Source organism: Struthio camelus, chromosome 5 (genome assembly GCF_040807025.1).
Source record: "Struthio camelus isolate bStrCam1 chromosome 5, bStrCam1.hap1, whole genome shotgun sequence".
NCBI classification, from domain to species: Eukaryota; Metazoa; Chordata; class Aves; order Struthioniformes; family Struthionidae; genus Struthio; species Struthio camelus.
Genome location: NC_090946.1, coordinates 3,027,502 through 3,046,903, shown reverse-complemented (window position 1 = coordinate 3,046,903; position 19,402 = coordinate 3,027,502). Strand labels below are relative to the sequence as shown.

The following is a 19,402-nucleotide window of genomic DNA, read 5'->3' as shown; positions in this document are numbered from 1 at the left end:
GCAGTGCTGGGCTGATGGTTTTTGCCACAGTAACCCTGGCACACTAGCGGGGACTGGCTGCAAAATTAAGCTTTGCTCGGGGACTCACCAGCCCAGTGCTGTCTCCGGGACCCCAGACGGTGGCATGGACCCCCATAGGTTGACCACCTGCCTATGACCCTCCCATAGCGATCCTTGCTCATCTCCCCTGAGACAGAGACTCCCCTGGTCTGGGAAGGAGGAGCTTGGAGGATGCTCAGATGCAACCAATTTGGGGTGTTTCTGGGAGGGGCCTATGGACATGGCAAGGCTTGGGGGAGCCATGTGCATTGACGTCCCCCCCACCTACTCTCCCAGCCATGCCGCAAAGTGCACTGGGAGCCCAGGTGAGCTGGGAAGGGGCATTAGCTGTCCAAGCCACAATTAGTCAGCTTAATGAGCTGGAAAAGCAGCCTTCTGCCCTTGCTGGAGGAGCAGAGGGCTCAGCAACGTTATGGGGCCCTGGCCCTGCTGGCCTGTGTGCCAACGGGCGATGGCAGGGTCCCATGTCACTGGGCCCAGATATCCCCACTCTGAGCCCCACAGAGGAGATCAGCTGGACCAAGCAGGGACCCCTGCTTACCCTGCAGCTGTGTGCATGTCTGTGTGTGGTCCCTGCCCTCCTCTGGGATCCCTGTCCTCCTCTGGGGTGCCAGGGTGCCTGCCAAGCCCAGCCCTTTCCCAGGGAGGTGTCCCACTGTGCTGCAGGTGGCTGTGCTGTGGGGCTGGGCCAAGGGGGTCCCTTCAGGCTTCTGAGGTCAGTGGAGACCCCTGGGGACCTGCACCCCCTGGTCAGGAGCCTGGACGCACCCTCTGATGAGTGGTGGTAACCCCAGGGCGGAGGATCCTTTTAAGGCACCACTTCTTGCTCCCTTTCTCCCAGCCTCCATTTGCTTCTCTTCTTCCTCACTGCAGGCTCTGACTGGATGCTGAAGAATGAGACATCCGTAGGGACTTCTGCTGCTTCCCAGCTCAGCTGCCTCCTTCTGGAGGTTGTTTTTCTCAGCTGGGCACCTACAAACCTTCCCTTTCCTCATATCTGCTCCGGGTCCTGGCAGGAGGGGGTGAGTGGGTGCGTCTAGGGGTATAGAGGAGCAGGGAGGGACATGGAAGGGGGGATCTTGTATCCCAGGAGGGATGGAGACAGAGGACATAGTCTGGGGTGGGCAAGAAGCAGAATAGAGACATCTGTCCTTCCCCACAAGCCCTCCAAAGCTTGCCAAAGGTGCTTCCAGCTTCACTATGCTCATCAAGTCAATTGCGGCTCCCCTTACTCCATCTCCCACCCCACTTCCACCTCTTGGTGCCCACAGCTCCCCAGCAGAGGAAGGAAAAGCCCTGCACGCCATGAGTTGCACGCTACTCTGTTGGCTCCCCTTGGTACCTCCTCCCTGCAAATCCATCACTAGTCTTTGCTGTTCAGCACAGCTCCACATCCTGATGTCCTTCCTGTTCCCGCCGCATTTCCTCCTGCCCTTCAGCTCCCTCCTTCCCCAGTGCTCCTCTGTGGGATCTCTAAAGAGGGAGGTGCTGTCACTGTGGTCACACAGGATGAATTGCCTGTTGCCAGGGCCATGGAAGATTGTAAGAAGGTCCAGAAGTCTTCTCCCTTGGCACAGGCAGGCCCTGCCGTAAGTGGCAACCCCCCCCCCCCCCATTTTTGCTGCCCCCTCTGCTGTGGTTCCTGCAGCCCCATAAGGCCAATCTACCATTCCCCTCCTGATGACCATGGCTTCCTGCCTGCAATCACAAGGGCTCTTTCCTTGCAGAGAGTGGAAGCGCATGTTTCCCTTCCCAGTGCTGCACAGGAGCAGCTCAGCCCATCCGATGCTAGCAGGGTGCACGGCAGGGCCCTTGGCCCTGACGCTGGGCAAGGAGGGCTGCGGCCAGGCCATACAGTTGTTGGAGGGCAGCAGTGATTCCATCTGGGAGGGGGAGAATATCTCAGAGAACAGTAGTGAGGCTCTGGTCATAGTTATTTTGGTCTTCAGAAATCTGGGGTGCTGTGACCTCCTACTAGATCTGTTACTCCGAAGGGAGAGGGCTGGTCATCATGCTGTGAAGGCAGATGTGTCTGCAGAGGGTCTTCAAGTCATGGAGAATTTTCAGAGTATGTAGTTCCCTGGGGAGTCTTTTAGGAAGGGAAAAGTAGTCTTAAAGTGCTACTGCAGAAACATAGTGCCTCAGGTAGCTGTTCCCTGCAGGCCCCGTACCACTTAGGAGACACCTGAAACAGCGCAAATTCCTAAATAGGCTTGCTTGCAAGAGGAATGTGGATGTGATACAGCACCTATTCACATGCTGGGAGGCTGGAAGACAAATGCAAACAGTAATGAATAATCTCAGAAGCATGCCAGAATCAGGGTAGGATGGAAGGGGGAGAAGACTGGGGCACAATAAAACAATTAGGAAGGTGGTAATTATCAGTCTAAGGAGATATCAGGTTGAATCGTAAAAGCACCAAGATTCTTTCACAGACAGATGTAACTGCTGCAATATTGGTCCTCTGGGGTATTCTCTTGGACAAAACATTTCCGTTCCAGCAAGACCAACAGAAATCCGATGAGGGAAGAGGCTCAGTGATGTAGTCTGTATCTCTGAAACTGCCCAGTGCTCTCTCACCACCTGATCTTGCAGAAACGCCCCAGAGAGCAGCATTATTTGGAAGGACACAAGAAGTGATTGTCTACCCAAGTCTTCTCAGGACTCAGAGACCTGATTTCTCCTTATCTGAAAAGATCAAGCAAGGAGACCCAAAAGGAGGGAGCGTGCCCTGCTTGGATGTGGGAGAAGATCAGCTCCAGCCTGCTGCCTGGAAAGGTAGGGGATTGCGAGACTGCAGCCCAAGCTATAACGAGCTGCATCAGTCTTTCTCCGTTTCTCTTCTGAGTTCCCTCCAGCCCCTAGCCCTTCTCACCCACTCCCACACATATCCTTCCTCTGGACATCTTGGAGCCTGTCCAATCTCTCTTCCACATTCGCCTCCCTGAACATCAGTGGCAAAGCAGCCTCTCCAGCTGGCCACGTCCCCACCCATCCTTTTGCCTTCGTGTCCTCAGCCATCACTGTTTCCCCTGTCACACAGGACCTCTGTCCCCTGGACATGTCTCACTTGCCTGCCGGGGGTCCTGCGTGGACCTCCCCCTCCAGCGTGGGGAGCAGGCAAGAGGCTGCACGGCTCAGCTCCCAGCATCTCGGAGTCACTAACCCAATTGTCTCTGATCACAGCCGAGAGACCAGATCCCGCCACCCAGCCCAGCCTTCCTGGGGATGGAGCTGAACTACACGTACCTGCCACCCACACAGCCCACGCCAGCGGACGATGGAGATTACAAATGTGTGATAGATGTCTCTGATGTGGCCCTGGACGGTGCCACACTGCTCATCTGCCTGTGCGGACTGGTGGGGAATGGAGCCGTCCTCTGGCTCCTCGGCTTCCGCATCCGCAGGAATCCTGTCACCGTTTACATCCTCAACCTGGCCTTTGCAGACTTCACCTTCCTCCTCTTCATGCTCACCTCCGCCCTGTTATACATCGTGGAGAATGTCTCCTGTTCCACTTTAGAGCTCCTGAACTATCTGAGGCCACTTTTCCTGCTGTCTCTCTTTGCCTACAACATGGGCTTATATCTCCTGGCAGCCATCAGCATTGAGAGGTGTGCATCCGTCCTGTGCCCACTCTGGTATCGCTGCCGCCGCCCTAAGCGCTTGTCAGCCATTGTGTGTGCCCTTCTCTGGGCTCTCTCCATCTCTGTAATTGCTACAGTGACTTTTCTCTGCATATCTCACCACCATGAGCACTGCCAGCTGGCTCTCATCTCCATGTATGTCCTCACTTCCCTTATTTTTGCCCCACCTATGGTCATTTCCAATGTGATCCTCTTTATTAAGATCCTATGTGGCTCACAGCGACGTCAACCCAGGAGGCTCTACATCGTTATCTTCCTCACAGTCCTCTTCTTCCTCCTCTTTGTGGTTCCCCTCAGCATCTGGAACTTCTTACAGCAGTTTAACTATGTCGCCGGGCAGTCCCAGATTGTTTTCTTGCTAGCCTGTATCAACAGCAGCATCAACCCATTTATCTACTTCCTGGTGGGGAGCTACAAGAGGCATTGCTCCTTGGTCTCTTTGAAGGTTGCCTTCCAGAGGGTCTTTGAGGAAACGGTGGTTACCACCATCTCCAGCTAAGAGACCGCTGTGGCCACATCAGCTGTGCTACCTACGCCCGCTTCATGCTCAGTTGGCAATGTGTCATTGTGGCCGATTTCTCTGGTGCCAGGGAATGCAGCTTACCTTCCTGCAGCTGGAGTGTCAGGAGGCCTCCCTGTCCCAGGTCTGGACTAGCAGCAATGTCTGTCCTGCTTCCAGCAGCTGTTTCCTTCCGTTTTCTCTCGTGCTCTTCTGCACAAGAAACCTGGCTCTCCACGAGATTTGTTTTGTTTGGGACTCTGCTGCTTCCCTCCGGCAGCCCAGCTCTGAGGAGAGCAGGAAGGAATACAAAGAGTTTTGCTGCCCTCCAGTGTGAGAACAAGAAATCGGAGATTTCAAAGAAGCTCTTCTGAGACAATGCATTTGTCACTCAGAGCAGTCTCTCGGGGAAGGGATGTTTTGAGATTTGGTGGTGAAGGGGCTCTCTGCAACACTGCGGCATGGCCCCATGGGCCCAGACCAGCTCCAGAGATACTGTTCCCCTGAACACAGATGTGCCCCAGAACCGTCAAATATGCTGTCAAATAGCCCAGCTTCTGCTTCCCAGGATGGATGCTGCATTTGGAAATCCCAGACCCATGTTCAGAGTAGGAATAAAATGCATGCAATGTCCTAAGTCCTTCTCCCCCATCCCACCTCCAAACCTGCACAGGGTCTCCCACACTCTGCTCTCCCTCCTATTACCAGAAACACCTGCAGGGCAGGGGGTCTGCTGCTCCCTTGCAATGCTTTGCTGATGCCCACAGCCCTCCCCTCACCCAAATCCCCATCTCCTATATCTCACTGCTGCTTGACATCAATAAACAGTGTCGTGCATCCCTGAGCTGCATTTTATTTGTGTCCAAGGGCTCACTAGGTATTGGGGGGTTCATTGGGGGTTCCCTGTGTGGCCAGGGATCTATCCAGCCTCATCCCCCAAATGGTGTGGGTACCTGAAGCATCTCTGAGATGTCACCTGCAACCGGGAGCACAGCAGGCTGAGGGACGCCAGGCTAGGGTATAGGTACAGCCTAAATCCTCCTGTCACCTTGTTCAGGAGCCACGTTTTGTCAGGGCAAGGCAACCCTGTGCCTGGTTCGCCCAAGGCTTGCAGCAGGGCCCACATCTCCATATTCTCTTGCCCTTCTGCTCTGAGAAGAGGCACTGACAAAGGGGGCTGAGGGGCACCCTGGGGCCAGCCAGCTGTCTCATTGGCATCATGTTGGGTGCATTGAATTGTGGCCCCTGTGGGGCAACTGCAGTGGGAAGCAAGGTGGAGGCTGCTTGTCCCCACCAACACTGACCCAATTAGGGAGCCCAGTGGAAGAAGACAGCACCTGGGAGACCTGAGATGGGTGGTGGGTGGCTCCTCTTCCAGCCAGTGTGAGGATTTCCCCAGCTGGGAGAGAAGCGGCCCCCTCCGAAAACCCCAGTACAGCAGCTTAGGATGAGCAGGCCACAGGACAGCACCAGAACCTCAAGGGCTCTCATGGAGGGTTGGTGGTATGGGGTGCAGGACATGGAGGGGTATCATGGAGAGTGGAGGGAGTAGGATGTGGTGGGGCTTTCAAGGAGGGTGGTCGAGATGCAGGATGTGGTGGTGATTATCATGGAGGGTGGCTAGTGCAGGACATGGTGGGGCTGGCACTCAGTGGGACCTGATGAGTTGCCAGCCCTGATTGCGACGGAGGGGCAGGAAGCGAGGAGGGTAAGCAGTGCAGCTCTGGAGTGTCTGCATGGCAGATAGAGAAGGAGCAATGTCCCTCCCCTCTGCCCCTTAAATGGCAATGGGGGAAACCAAGTCATGGCATGATGGCGCTTAGTTCAGAGGCCATCTGACACACCTCTGCACAGCTGTGGGCAATATACTTTCACCCCTCTGCCTAGCTTCAGAAGCCTCTGAATGACACCTGTGCTGTCTGCTCCTCATGCCAGCTGTCCTGGGCAGGGTTGAGAGCAGCTCTCTGCCTACCCTGGGAGCCCCAACTCAGCCCACCCAACTTTATTGCAGAGACACCAAAGTGAGATTGGATCCATGGCTCCTCTGGATCCCAGCGGAGACCAGAATCTCCGGGAAGACCTCAGTTTCTATCAGCTGCCTTGGAAAGGGTGCTGACATTGTTACTGTGCTGGCCTGCAGTTGAGTAGCATGAAGTGTCCAGCTGGTGAGAAACGCCACAGGACTTTCCTCCATTTGATAGAAGTCCCTATTGGCTGCAGAGCACCCCCTCACAGCAAGGGAGATGAACCTTCAGTGCCCTGCTCTTCTTGTCTCAGTGCCCTCCCCCGTCAGGCTGCGGTATGCAAGAAGATGTCCACTCTCTACTGACGCTTCCAAGCAGCTCCTCTGCATTTTTAGGGCAGAGATAGGTGGGTCATGGAGCTGGTATTGTAAAAGGATTCTCCCTGCAGCCCCACCTGACGTGTCTGCAGGGAGTATGTCGTTTGCTTTATGGCCTTCTCCTCTTAAATGTTCCCAGCTCATTTCTGAGGTCCCTACCTGACTTTATGCTCTGAAATGACTTACATGTCTGGCAGGGTGGCCATGCTCAGAGTCCTCCCACATCATTTTAGAAAACTTTCCTTTGTGAATTAACCCTGGGCACCTATGGCTCTCCCTATTACAGGAGACTTTGCTACCAGCTTAGAGCTTAACAACAACCTAGAGACATGTGTCATACCAGGCAGAGGCCGTAGTGACAATAAAACATTGCACCATGTTTGAAGAAGGTCCTGGCCAGGCCTGTGACAGTGGACTCATCCTTCCTTTGCTCTTGCAAAGACCTGACCATGAAAGCTGCTCTGCTCTTGAGAAGAGCACGTCCTCCTCAGTGAGGACTGGAAGGGACCTGACACATTTTATATACAGCTTGTGAGGACTCATAACTTTATGTTATGTACCATAGCTCCCTCAGAAAATACAGTGATTTTCATAGCTGACTTTACAGGCAGTTTCAAGGGAAACCAGAGTACTCTTTGTTTTGAAAGGGTAGCTAGCAGACTTTCCGTTCTCTTCCACTTGCCACTCTCCCCTCCCACTCTCCCCCATTAGAGAAGAAAAAGAAATACTCCAGCCTACCATGATCAAGGGAGAATTTCAGAAGAACACATTATCCTTCGACTCGTCTAGCAAAGTTAAAAATAAAAGAAAAATTAGGGGAGATATTTCCTGTGAAACTAGTAAAACAGCCTGGAGGCATGGTCTAACTCCTTAGCCCCTATTCTGCCTCCTCAAATTCAGTGTGAAGCAAGGCAGTCACATCTGAAGGGGAGCTAGTAATATTTTTGCTATGGAGAATTAGAGCAATGTATATATTTCTCCTTCCCTCCACCAGGACCCTGAACCTCAAAGCAGGACCCAGAACAAGCTCCAGATATCCAGCAAGTGCTTGGACAGAAATCGAAGGCAGCTCAGGTGTGCGCAATGCTGTTTATTGATATCAAGCAGCAGTGAGATACAGGAGGGGAGTATCCATGCGAGGGAAGGGCTGAGAGGCATCGGCAGAGTGTCTGTGAGGGGGTGATGACCCCTCCATCCTCCCCAATCAGCATTTCTAGAAATAGAAGGGGAGCAGAACTTGGGACAACCTGTGTCAGGTTGGAGGTGAGATGGGGGAGAAGAGCTCAGGATATTGACTATGTTTTACCCTCTAGTCTGAATATGGGTCAGGGTTTCCCAAATGCAATGTCCACCCCAGTCAGCAGACGCTGGATTATTTGATAGTGTGTGAGATGGGAACATGGTCCTCTTTGACATATTTCTGTTAGCGGGGGAATAGTACTTTTGGAACTGGTGTGGGCTGATGGGGATGCAAATGCTGTGCACCAACACACTTTCTCCCCATAGAGCTTCTTTCCCCATATCAATCTTCTACATAGCCCAGCCCTGATTTCTTCTAGGGAACGCAATTGCACTGCTGATGGGTGACTTTAGGGGAATTAATATAGACGAATTTATTTAATCCAGTTACCGAAGAAAACCCTCATCCTTTGTCCAGGGGGCATGAAGCAGAACAGTGGAAAGGCTTTTAACAGACTGAGGCTAGTGTGTCCATTGTAGTATCCTCACTACATGCTGCATTATCTCCCAACTCCTCAAAGACCCTCTGGAAGGCAACCTTCAAAGAGACCAAGGAGCAATGCCTCTTGTAGCTCCCCACCAGGAAGTAGATAAATGGGTTGATGCTGCTGTTGATACAGGCTAGCAAGAAAACAATCTGGGACTGCCCGGCGACATAGTTAAACTGCTGTAAGAAGTTCCAGATGCTGAGGGGAAGAGCAAAGAGGAGGAAGAAGAGGACTGTGAGGAAGATAACGATGTAGAGCTTCCCAAGGTGATGTTGCTGTGACCCACATTGGACCTTAATGAACAGGACTGTGCTGAAGAGGACCATGGGTGGAGCAAAGATGAGGAAATTAAGGACATACATGGAGATGAGAGCCAGCTGGCAGTGCTCATGGTGGTGAGATATGCAGAGAAAAGTCACTGTAGCAATTACAGAGATGGAGAGAGCCCAGAGAAGGGCACACACAATGGCTGACAAGCGCTTAGGGCGGCGGCAGCGATACCAGAGTGGGCACAGGACGGATGCACACCTCTCAATGCTGATGGCTGCCAGGAGATATAAGCCCATGTTGTAGGCAAAGAGAGACAGCAGGAAAAGTGGCCTCAGATAGTTCAGGAGCTCTAAAGTGGAACAGGAGACATTCTCCACGATGTATAACAGGGCGGAGGTGAGCATGAAGAGGAGGAAGGTGAAGTCTGCAAAGGCCAGGTTGAGGATGTAAACGGTGACAGGATTCCTGCGGATGCGGAAGCCGAGGAGCCAGAGGACGGCTCCATTCCCCACCAGTCCGCACAGGCAGATGAGCAGTGTGGCACCGTCCAGGGCCACATCAGAGACATCTATCACACATTTGTAATCTCCATCGTCCGCTGGCGTGGGCTGTGTGGGTGGCAGGTACGTGTAGTTCAGCTCCATCCCCAGGAAGGCTGGGCTGGGTGGCGGGATCTGGTCTCTCGGCTGTGATCAGAGACAATTGGGTTAGTGACTCCGAGATGCTGGGAGCTGAGCCGTGCAGCCTCTTGCCTGCTCCCCACGCTGGAGGGGGAGGTCCACGCAGGACCCCCGGCAGGCAAGTGAGACATGTCCAGGGGACAAAAGTTATAGGTACCATGGGGATGGGAGAGACATATGGGATGGGAGGGACTGATTCTCAGAGAGGCACTGAAGGGAAGAGCAGGGTAGGATGAAAGAACAAAAGGAAGGAGTGCTGTAAGTTGCCAGGAGCGCATGGGAGGGATTTAATTATTGGCAGCGGAAGCTAGAGGAAAGAAAAGTGTGATAGGGATGAAGAAAAACATGGCATTTAACTTAGCTTTGGTGAAGCAGCAGACAAGGGCTTTCTTACTAGCTTGGCTTGGGCAGATGAGCGTTAGTGTCTCCACATCTCATGCTCCCTTCAAATCCATGTCTTTATTCTGATCTTCCAGGAAAGATGTGTGAGGAAGAATGTGCTCCCCGGGGTGCCAGGAGATCCCCAATATTATTACTCTTGATCTTCCTCTTGTCTTGTCCCCAGTAAGTCCTCTCTGTGGCATGCACGCCAGCTTTCCAGAATCACAGTGTGGGTTGTAAGGGAGCAGAGAACAGTTTTGTAACTATGGTCTACGTCAGAGCTCTGCTTCCTTGTTTTTATTTATCTTGATTCTTTTGCCATAGAGGAAGTGACTGCTGCCAGAAATTCTGCAAGCAGGATTTTGTGAATGGCTCCTGGCACACATCTGATTAAAAACGTTCTCCTACTAGCTGCAATGACTGTCCTGCTAATTGTTCTCTTGTATCATCTTCCCTTTCCTCCCCTACTTGACAGGTTTCTGTGGTTCTTCATTCCTCTTTCTGTCCATTGCAGGACTTCTCAGCCCCACAGCATCTGATACCTCAGCGTGAATATTACACACCCCTCGAGGAATCCTCTAGCACAAAAACTTCTGGAAGCAGATATCAGAGGAGTGGTTGTGTGCTTCTCAGAAGCAACTCTACCCTTCTGGGAAGAGTAGGGGGGGTTATCATTAAAATCTCCTACGGGCACAAGGGAACACACGTTCAAAGCAGAGCCAAGGATTAGCATTTGTTGTTAGTCTAATTGATAGACTATTAACAGCATAATCAAAGTACAACAAACCATTATTTTCAGTCTCAGGTTACAGCTATACTAACACTTATATTCCAGATTAGTTATTGATAATTTGTCTTAATAATACAATTACAATTATTAGACACCAGCTTTCTAGTGTCTACCTCTTTCTCTGGTGCTATGTTCACCCTTCCAACATGCTGTTAGGATGAACTGTAAGCATTCCCAGTTCTTTACCAGAAGTATGATGTTGGTGGTGGGAGTTTCCTCCTCCTCATTCCTGCGTATGCTAACAGTTATTTTTGTTCAATCCCACCCTTCTGGTAGTCCACCTACCACGGGCAGTTGGTACTGAGTTCAGCAAAAATGTTGCAAACTCTCCTATGCATGAGGACTGAGCAATGGCTCTTCTTGGAGGCATTCACCCTCCCCTACCTGGCCTTGTCTCACAATAACCTGGACAGGTCTGTGGGTGGCTTGCAGCTTTTCACTTTGGTGTATAGCCACTGATCCGTTTGCCAAGGGCTTAATTTTATAGGCAATATGATTCGCCCCATTAACATCATTGTTATGATGATTAAAATGACAGCTGTGGGATGTAAAGCTAGGTTCAAAGTGCCTGTAGCTGTAGAAGACCTTTCTCGGAAGGATTCCCAATCATGAGTAGTGCCTTGCCTCTTCTATTACCTTGGCAGCTTGTCATGTCTTTGTTACTGTGAGGTACTGTTAATTTCTGTCCTGGTAGCCAGACTGACTACCTGTTTAAAATTGCTGCAGTAGCCTTGGGGTGTTCTAAAACATTTTGTAAATGTGTAAAATTTGCCCCTAAAGGCACCAGAGTTATCTCATCAAATAATTCGGGTTTCAATGATTTCTGTAACATCAGAGTAATGTCTAAGGATTTTGTGTCACTAACATCACTTTCTTCATCTCAGGTTATATTACAAAATCACATATTATCAGTCTCTTTATGTATTAAAATAAAGATTAACCATGGTTTGTGCACATACAGCGGGCACACAAACAGCTGGATCCCACATATACAGTTATAGGTAGATTAGAAAGAGGAGGAATGATGTTTAAGTCCAATTTATTAAGCTAAAATCACCTGGTGGCTGCAGGGGAAGGTCTTTGGAGATATAGCTTGCAGGTTGATTTGCACTTTGTTGACATCCTTCATGAAAATTATTCAGAAAGTCCCATCTAGTTCGATAACCCAGTGATCTTGGTACTTGGTGCTAACCTCAGAGCGACTGAGGTTACTACAGGAAACATGGAGGTTATGCTCCCTAAGTGAGTGCGTGGACTTGAGCATGTATGGCCCTGGTGTTACCTTTTTTTCCTATACTATTGCTGTACGTTTCTAAAATTATCTGGACAGCTCCTGTATAACAAAGGAACTTTTACATCTCATACACGTATGTAATGTTCTGATTATCAGTGTATCTTCTCGATTCAAGAACCTCTGGCTTTGAGCATGTGCTATTTCCTACCTATCAGTTTATACATAATCCTTTAAAAATATTCCTTACAGAAAACTTTCCAAACAATGCAATCTTTCTAATTGCATTGTACTTAAAGGCAAGATACCTTTTAACATTCAATTTACTATGGTAAGCATTTCTGCACCTTAGCTTCTTGTTGTGCTCCAAATATCATGTTTTATAAATATACAAATTTCCATGTGTGTATGTATGTGTGTGTGTGTATGTATATATATTTATACATACACACACACACATACACATACCTATATTGTATTAGATATTCAGACATTGAATTCATATATTAGTAATCTATTAAACATGATGACTATTAATTATAGGAGGTACACTCATCCTCACTGAGAGAAGCAAGTTTTCTCCTGTTTAGAGACGGAAACATCTTTAAATTGACTTAGTTGCTGGGCTGATAAATACTGAAAAGGTCAAACATTCCTTGATGATAATCAAGCACAAAGATACACTTTGTTTTCCCTGCTTCTGTCCCATTTACTAGACCATCTCCTTGTGGGGCCCACATGGGCACCATCCAGGGCCACATCAGAGATGTCTATCACACATTTGTAATCTCCATTGTCCGCTGGTGTGGGCTCTGTGGGTGGGAGGCACAAAATGAAGCGCTGTTTGACAGGTCTTCTGAGCAGTAGGATACGCTCCTTCCCTGAGAAGGAACTACCCTCTTGACACTGAATGTGGAGGGGATTTGCACTTCGAATACGGATTGCTTTTCAACTTGAGCCTAAATTTGAGTCCTTGCCATTAGGCCTGCAAGCCCTAGATCAGTTGAATCATAGAAATGTTGGTGGGAACAACAGGCCTACCTTATCAGCTGTGGTTTTAGCTATTCCACCTTCATGAAATTTAAACTAAATGCAAAGCTGGGGACATATAGCTGTGGTTGATCTTTCTGACATCCTTTGATTGTTGCTTCACACTATCAGGAGAGTTTCAGATCCAGAATATTTCTTGCTTCAGCTCAGTTCACAGCAGCAATAACAAGCCGTGACAAGATAGATAGGGCTACACCAGCAATGCCATTCTAGTCCAAGGTTCAGCTTTGCCTGCTGATCCTACCTGCTCAGACACATGGCCTACAAATCAGCTCTTGCCATGATTCCAGTCTTGCATAACAAACTGGAAGGCCAAGTAAGGCAGGGAAGGATGGAAGACCGGACAAGGGCACTTTCAGAGTCCCCTCCCCAGGCTGTTACCATCTCTTCTTATGGTTTTTACTTTTCCCTTCCATAGTCCAAACTGTTGTTATGTCCCAACCTGCCTTTCTCCCTTTTTTCTCCTGCTTTTTGCCTATATCACTTGCGTATTTCTCTGTTGGAACTGGCTAATGTGCCTATGTGGACTGATGGAAAATGGGATCACAGTGTGTTTTCACTTATGTCACGTTAGAAGGAATTCCTTCACCATTGGGACCCTAATGTGGCTGTTGTCAGGTCTGGCTTCCTCCCCTTCAAAGCTGATTTCCTCAACATTTTTCTGGTGTGCAATTCTTTGTGTGTTCTTAAGATATTAACACTTCCAGCATTGAGATGTCATTTGAGCTGCTCTTTGTGGTCACAAAGCATGGGTCTGTAGCTCCCCGGCAATGAGAGGTGCTTGTCTGTCTCCTTTCCTTCTTGGAACTAGGACCAAGAACCACTAGGACCATGCCTTGTTCCAGGATCTCTCTTGCTCTTTCATAGGACTAGTGCACTTCCCATGTGCTTCTGACATGCCAAAAATCTGATGACTGGCTCTAATCTCCATGTATGTTCCCAATTTCCTCATTTTTGCCCCACTTATGGTCCTTTCCAGCATGATCCTGTTCTCTGAGGTCTGACATGGTTCTGAGCACTGTTGGCTGGGAAGCTCTCTATGTAAGTACTTTTCCCTTTTCTTCACTGTTCCAGTCACTGCTCAGAACTTTCTCCAGCCTGTGACCTGCTTCGGTTTAACCCACTGATGTATTTGTCCTGCCAGCCTCTGTAAGAAGCAACATCAACCCCTTTATTTACATCTTAGTCAGAAGTGACAACGAATGGCTCTTCAGCGCCATGCCTGGTCACCCTCCTAAGCACCTCTGAGGTGTTAACAGATTCATCAGATGGGAAGGGAGCTGCTTCTGTGCATTTGTGGCCTAGCACTACAGATGTCTTAGTGTTATTTCTGCATGAAGGCACCATGGGTCAGAGGATAGTAGGAGGTCACCTGCCCTGTCCCTTTTCCTCATGGACCTTGTGGTCACCCTATGAGGTCGTTCAGGAGGACCTGTGGCACACAGTTAATGCAAGCTAGTACTCCAGTTCCTTGCTCTCCATGGATACTGCAAGGGTAGATCGTAGGACTTCAGACCCTCGTCCCTTTCCTTCATTGGCCTGTACCCTTGCTGACACATTTCATCCTGGACTTAGTGAGGCATGGTGGGCTCTGCAGTTTCTCATATGTCTCAGTTCATGCACAGTTACCATGCTCCTTCCTGTTCCCAGGCTTTCTCCTTCTCCATAGCTCCTGTTCAGCTCCAGATGAAAATCTCTGTATCTTACCCTTGATTGCCCCAGTGGCCCCTTTGTAAAACTGGTCATATGGTCCATTCTCTACATTTGGCAGCCTCCATTCTTCTTCTGCTTCCCCCAGCTAAGTTTGTCAGCCACATCCTAGCTTCCTGAAGACAAGCAAAATCACAATGGTCACCACAACCACCCTAATTAGCCTTTGGAGGGGGGGATGGCTTCCAATTTGCAGAGTTAGTAGTGAACAAATATCTTTAGTGCATCATTCACAGAATCACAGAATGGTTTAGGTTGGAAGGGACCTCTGGAGATCATCTAGTCCAATCCCCCTGCTCAAGCAGGGTCCTCTAGAGCATGTTGCCCAGGATCACGTCCAGGCGGGTTTTGAACATCTCCAGCGAAGGAGACCCCACTACCTCTCTGGGCAACCTACTCCAATGCTCTGTCACCCTCACAGTCAAGAAGTTTTTTCTCAGGCTTAGGTGGAACTTCCTGTGGTTCAGTTTCTGCCCATTGCCTCTTGTCCTGGGATTTCCAAATGCAGCACCACAGAGAAGAGATTGGCCTCATCCTCTTGACACTCCCCCTTCAGATACTTATACACATTGATCAGATCACCTCTCAGTCTTCTCTTCTCCAGGCTCAACAGGCCCAGCTCTCGCAGTCTTTCTTCAGAGGAGAGGTGCTCCAGTCCCCTCATCCTCTTTGTAGCCCTCCGCTGGACTCTCTCCAGGAGTGCCATGTCTCTCTTGTACTGGGGAGCCCAGAATTGGACACAGGACTCCAGGTGAGGCCTCCCCAGGGCTGAGGAGAGGGGTAGGATCACCTCCCTCCACCTGCTGGCAACACTCTGCCTAATGCACCCCAGGAGACCATTGGCCTCCTTGGCCACAAGGCCACACTGCTGGCTCGTGCTTAACTTATTGTCCACCAGCACTCCCAGGTCCTTCTCGGCAGAGCTGCTTTCCAGCAGGTCAACCCCCAGCCTGTACTGCTGCATGGCATTATTTCTCCCTAGGTGCAGGCCCTTGCACTTGCCTTTGTTGAATTTCATGAGGTTCCTCTCCGCCCAGCTCTCCAGCCTGTCCAGGTCCCTCTGAATGGCAGCACAGCCCTCTGGGGTATCAGCCACTCCCCCCAGCTTAGTATCAGCAGCCAACTTGCTGAGGGTGCACTCTGTCCCTTCCTCCAGGTCATTGATGAATACATTGAACAAGACTGGACCCAGGACTGACCCCTGGGGGACACCACTAGCTACAGGCCTCCAACTTGACTCTGCGCCGTTCACCACAACCCTCTGAGCTCGGCCATCCAGCCAGGTCTCCATCCACCTCACCGGCCACTCCTCTAGCCCACACTTCCTGAGCTTCCCTAGGAGGATGGGATGGGAGGCAGCGTCCAAAGCCTCGCTGAAGTCCAGGGAGACAACAGGCACTACTCTGCCCTCACCTACCCAGCCAGTCATTCCAGCACAGAAGGCTAGCACATTGCTCAAGCATCACTTCCCTTTGCTGAAGCCATGCTCACTACTCCTGATCGCCTTCTTGTCCTCCACATGCTTAGTGAGGACCTCCAGGAGGAGCTGTTCCATCACCTTTCCCGGGATGCAGGTGAGGCTGACAGGCCTGGCGTTTCCTGCCTCCTCCTTCTTGCCCTTTGGGAAGACCGGCGTGACACTGGCTTTCTTCCAGGCCTCAGGCACCTCTCCCGATCTCCAGGACCTTTCCAAGAGGATGGAGAGTGGCCTAGCAATAACATCCGCCAGCTCCCGCAGCACTCGTGGCTGCATCCCGTCAGGGCCCATGGATTTATGGATGTCAAGTCTGGACAAAAGATCTCTAACCTGATCCTCCTCCACCAAGGGAGAGTCTTCCTTTCTCCAGCCTTCCTCTCTTGTCCCCAGGGTCTGGAATTCCTGAGGACTGGCCTTAGCACTAAAGACTGAAGCAAAGGCAGCATTCAATAACTCTGCCTTCTCTATATCCTTTGTTACCAGGGCACCCGCCCCATTCAGCAGCGGGCCCACTTTTTCCCTAGGCTTCCTTTTGCTGAACCCCTTCTTGTTGTCCTTGACATCCCTTGCCAGATTTAATTCCAAAGGGGCTTTAGCCTTCCTTGTCGCATCCCTGCACACGCTGACAACGCCCCTATGTTCCTCCCAAGTGGCCTGTCCCCTTTGCCACATTCTGTACACTTCCTTCTTCTGCTGGAGTTTGGCCAGGAGTTCCTTGCTCATCCATGTAGGTCTCCTGCCCGCTTTGCTGGACTTGTTACTCAGAGGGATGCACCGATCTTGAGCCTGGAGGAGGTGATACTTGAATATTAACCAGCTTTCTTGGACCCTTCTTCCTTCTAGGGCCCTACCCCATGACAGTCCCCTAGGTAGGTCCCTGAAGAGGCCAACGTTAGCTCTCCTCAAGTCCAGCATTGCAATCCTACTCATTGCCCTGCTCCCTCCTCACAGGATCCTGAACTCCACCATCTCATAGTCACTGCAGCCAAGGCTGCCCCCAACCTTCACATCTCCAACTAGACCTTCTTTGTTGGTTAGTACAAGGTCTAGCATTGCATCTCTCCTCCTCTCCTTGTTGGTGTCTCCACCACCTGTGTCAAGAACTTATCATCAGTGCTCTGCAGGAACCTCTTTGACTGTTTGTGCCTAGCTGTGCTGTCTTCCCAACAGATGTCAGGGTGCTTGAAGTCTCCCATGAGACATGGACATTGAACTTAAGGTGGGGATGAACCAGGGACAGTCTGGGAGCAGGCATACGTGTATGTGCGTCTGTAAGACTGTGTATCAACAAAGCAAAAGAATTTGTGAATGAAGCCTTCCAGTCATTCTTCAGATATCTTAATCATCCAGAAATGAAATACTCGCTGTCTTACAAAATTGTTACATGCATATACATCTGATTTCTTAGAAGTTACATGTTTGTTCCTGAGAGATTAGTGTGCTAACTTCAAGTTTTTTTTTTTTTTTAATTTGAAGGCTAAATATAGCACTCTGAATCATCTTGACTTGTACTGGAATGTTTTGCAATAATGATCTGCTGGAGTGGGAAGGAGGCAGGCTATTCCCTAGCCACCAATTACCTGGGCAGGCTGGCTGAAATGGATATGACCTGTAGCCTCAACCCCAGTTTCAACTCAGAAGTGATTACATCCATCTCCCTTCAGCCACTCAGCTGGGCTATATAGATAAATATATATCAACTAGCAGAGAGACTGGGAATTCCCTCCTGCATATGGGAAGGACAGCTGAAAACATCACTGTCTTTTCAAATTAGTGTACCGATTTCATAAAGAAATGGTCATCTTTTTCTAGTAAGATTCAGTAAAGTAGATGGAGAGGTTAGTTGAGGATGTGGTATGAACTTGTTTTCTGCCTTTCTGTTGTTAATTTTTTTAGTTTATCTGATAAAATGCACATGAAGTGGAAACTTCATTAATTTGAATCTTTGGTGTTTCAGGATTCTCTGTGAAGTATTTTTTGCAATAAAGGATGGGATTTATCTAGCTTAACTTAACAAACCTTAAACCCTCATTAAGTTTACCAGGGAGGCTCCCTCTAGAATCAGTGGAGAGAGGACTCAAAGGTGGTGGTTTATTCTGTAGGGAATCTAACACAGACAGGAACCTATAGAAGTGCCTATTTTTCTTCAGTATTTGAGAGGGAACATAAAGTGAGGAGCTTGGACTAGGATAACTACTTATTAGACATATAAAATTACATGGCTTGAGCCTGCCTGAGGACTGGTCTCAAATTTATTTGACTTCTCTGTCCTACAACAGGTGTTTGTCGCAGGATAGGTGAATCTCAGCTGAATAGCACCTATTTTTCTCTAATACCTGTAAGAAAAGCAACAGACCGCAGCTCACATGTAAAAACATACAATAAAATGAGAATAACCTCACCCTTGCATTAGGTGGGATGGAGCCCCATCATCATATCCATTTTTTCTGCTGAAGCCTTTTCTCTGTCCTTGATCATGCAGACCTGTTGTCTTCACTCAGGTAAGTATTTCCGACGCTATGACCTGAGGCAGCTCTTGTTCTGCTTGGAGAAGCCCCTAAACAGCAGAGCTGCTGTGTCTCACCCCGCATGTGATCCCTTGGCTCCTCTGCCTGGTCTGTCTCATCCACATCAAGTAACTTATCTTTGAAGGGTTTCAGAGCATGCCCCTTTCCTGCCCACCATCGTTCCCATATCGACTCATGGGTGACCCTGAACACCAGCCTCCATTGCCTGCTATGTCAGTGCATAAAGCAAATGCTCCCATGCTCTCTCTCCTTTCAAGAAACACCTCCAGGACATGTAGGTATCCTTTTCACACTTTATCTTCACATCCTTCCTTAAATCTCTTCTTGATTGTGGTGCCTGCATAATCCATGAAGGCTGTGAGAGAGCTGATCCTAATGAGTCTGAATTGCTCATCTTTCTGTACCCTCAAAGCTCAGGTCAGAGACGACCTTTTCTTTCAGCTCCACCATCACAGAGATGTCCCTCTAGAGACAGTGCTTCTCCACTTCATTATTAGCCACTCTCTGTTCCCTCTTTCTTGTTTTTTTTCTGGAAGGGGTGGTGGGTGATTTTTTTTTTCTTTTTTTAAGGTAAAAGAAGAAACACATTTCATCTTGTACTCATTCCACAGAAACAGCACTACAAGCCCCACTATTTGTATTTTCTTTGCAGGTGGTGGAACTGGTGATTCATCAGGAGATGGTGTAGCTCCAGGAGAAAGATGAGGCTTGTGGAGTATGTTCAATCCTCATGTCGACTTTTTTTGGAAAGGGGAGTTCTCCTTGTAATAAAATTCTTGACATGAAGATAGTGTAGTGCAAAAGGGCCTGTCCTATAACATCTCTTTTGCAATGTTTACATAACACAGCAAAATTAAGTGTGAACATCATAACCTATAATCATACTTAATGTGCTCTTATAACTCAAGGAAGAACCCTTTGTACAAAATAGCTAGTCCTCTTGTTTTATGTAATTCAAGCCAATTCTTAATTGACAGTGTTACATCCTCTCAGCTCCAGGGAACATTTGCC

At 49.4% G+C, this 19,402-nt stretch overlaps 2 protein-coding genes across 3 annotated transcripts; one reads left to right on the top strand and one right to left on the bottom strand.

Annotated features, from left to right (window-relative positions):
* Positions 1 to 3,223: 3,223 nt before the first annotated feature.
* Positions 3,224 to 4,318, top strand: LOC104140380 (mas-related G-protein coupled receptor member H-like). The gene has a single exon (XM_009669107.2). It carries the CDS (start codon positions 3,289 to 3,291, stop codon positions 4,204 to 4,206), a length of 918 nt encoding a protein of 305 aa, XP_009667402.2. The 5' UTR covers positions 3,224 to 3,288; the 3' UTR covers positions 4,207 to 4,318.
* A 3,303-nt stretch (positions 4,319 to 7,621) lies between these two features.
* Positions 7,622 to 18,544, bottom strand: LOC104140372 (mas-related G-protein coupled receptor member H-like). 2 transcript variants are annotated; one of them, XM_009669098.2, is made up of 2 exons: positions 9,619 to 10,142; positions 7,622 to 9,230 (listed from the first exon to the last, which is right to left on the bottom strand). In XM_009669098.2, the coding sequence occupies exon 2, from the start codon at positions 9,186 to 9,188 to the stop codon at positions 8,235 to 8,237; it is 954 nt and encodes a 317-aa protein (XP_009667393.2). In that variant the 5' UTR covers positions 9,189 to 9,230; positions 9,619 to 10,142; the 3' UTR covers positions 7,622 to 8,234. The 2 variants fall into 2 exon arrangements, with proteins under 2 accessions (XP_009667393.2, XP_068800147.1); XM_068944046.1 differs by lacking the exon at positions 9,619 to 10,142 and adding an exon at positions 18,266 to 18,544 and having other exon boundaries at positions 7,629 to 9,230.
* Between the last annotated feature and the right edge of the window lie 858 nt (positions 18,545 to 19,402).

What these genes read in the sequence shown, in the direction of transcription:
- LOC104140380 (XM_009669107.2), top strand. Translation starts at nt 3,289, where the DNA reads ATGGAGCTGAACTACACGTACCTGCCACCCACACAGCCCACGCCAGCG.
- LOC104140372 (XM_068944046.1), bottom strand. Translation starts at nt 9,188, where the DNA reads ATGGAGCTGAACTACACGTACCTGCCACCCACACAGCCCACGCCAGCG.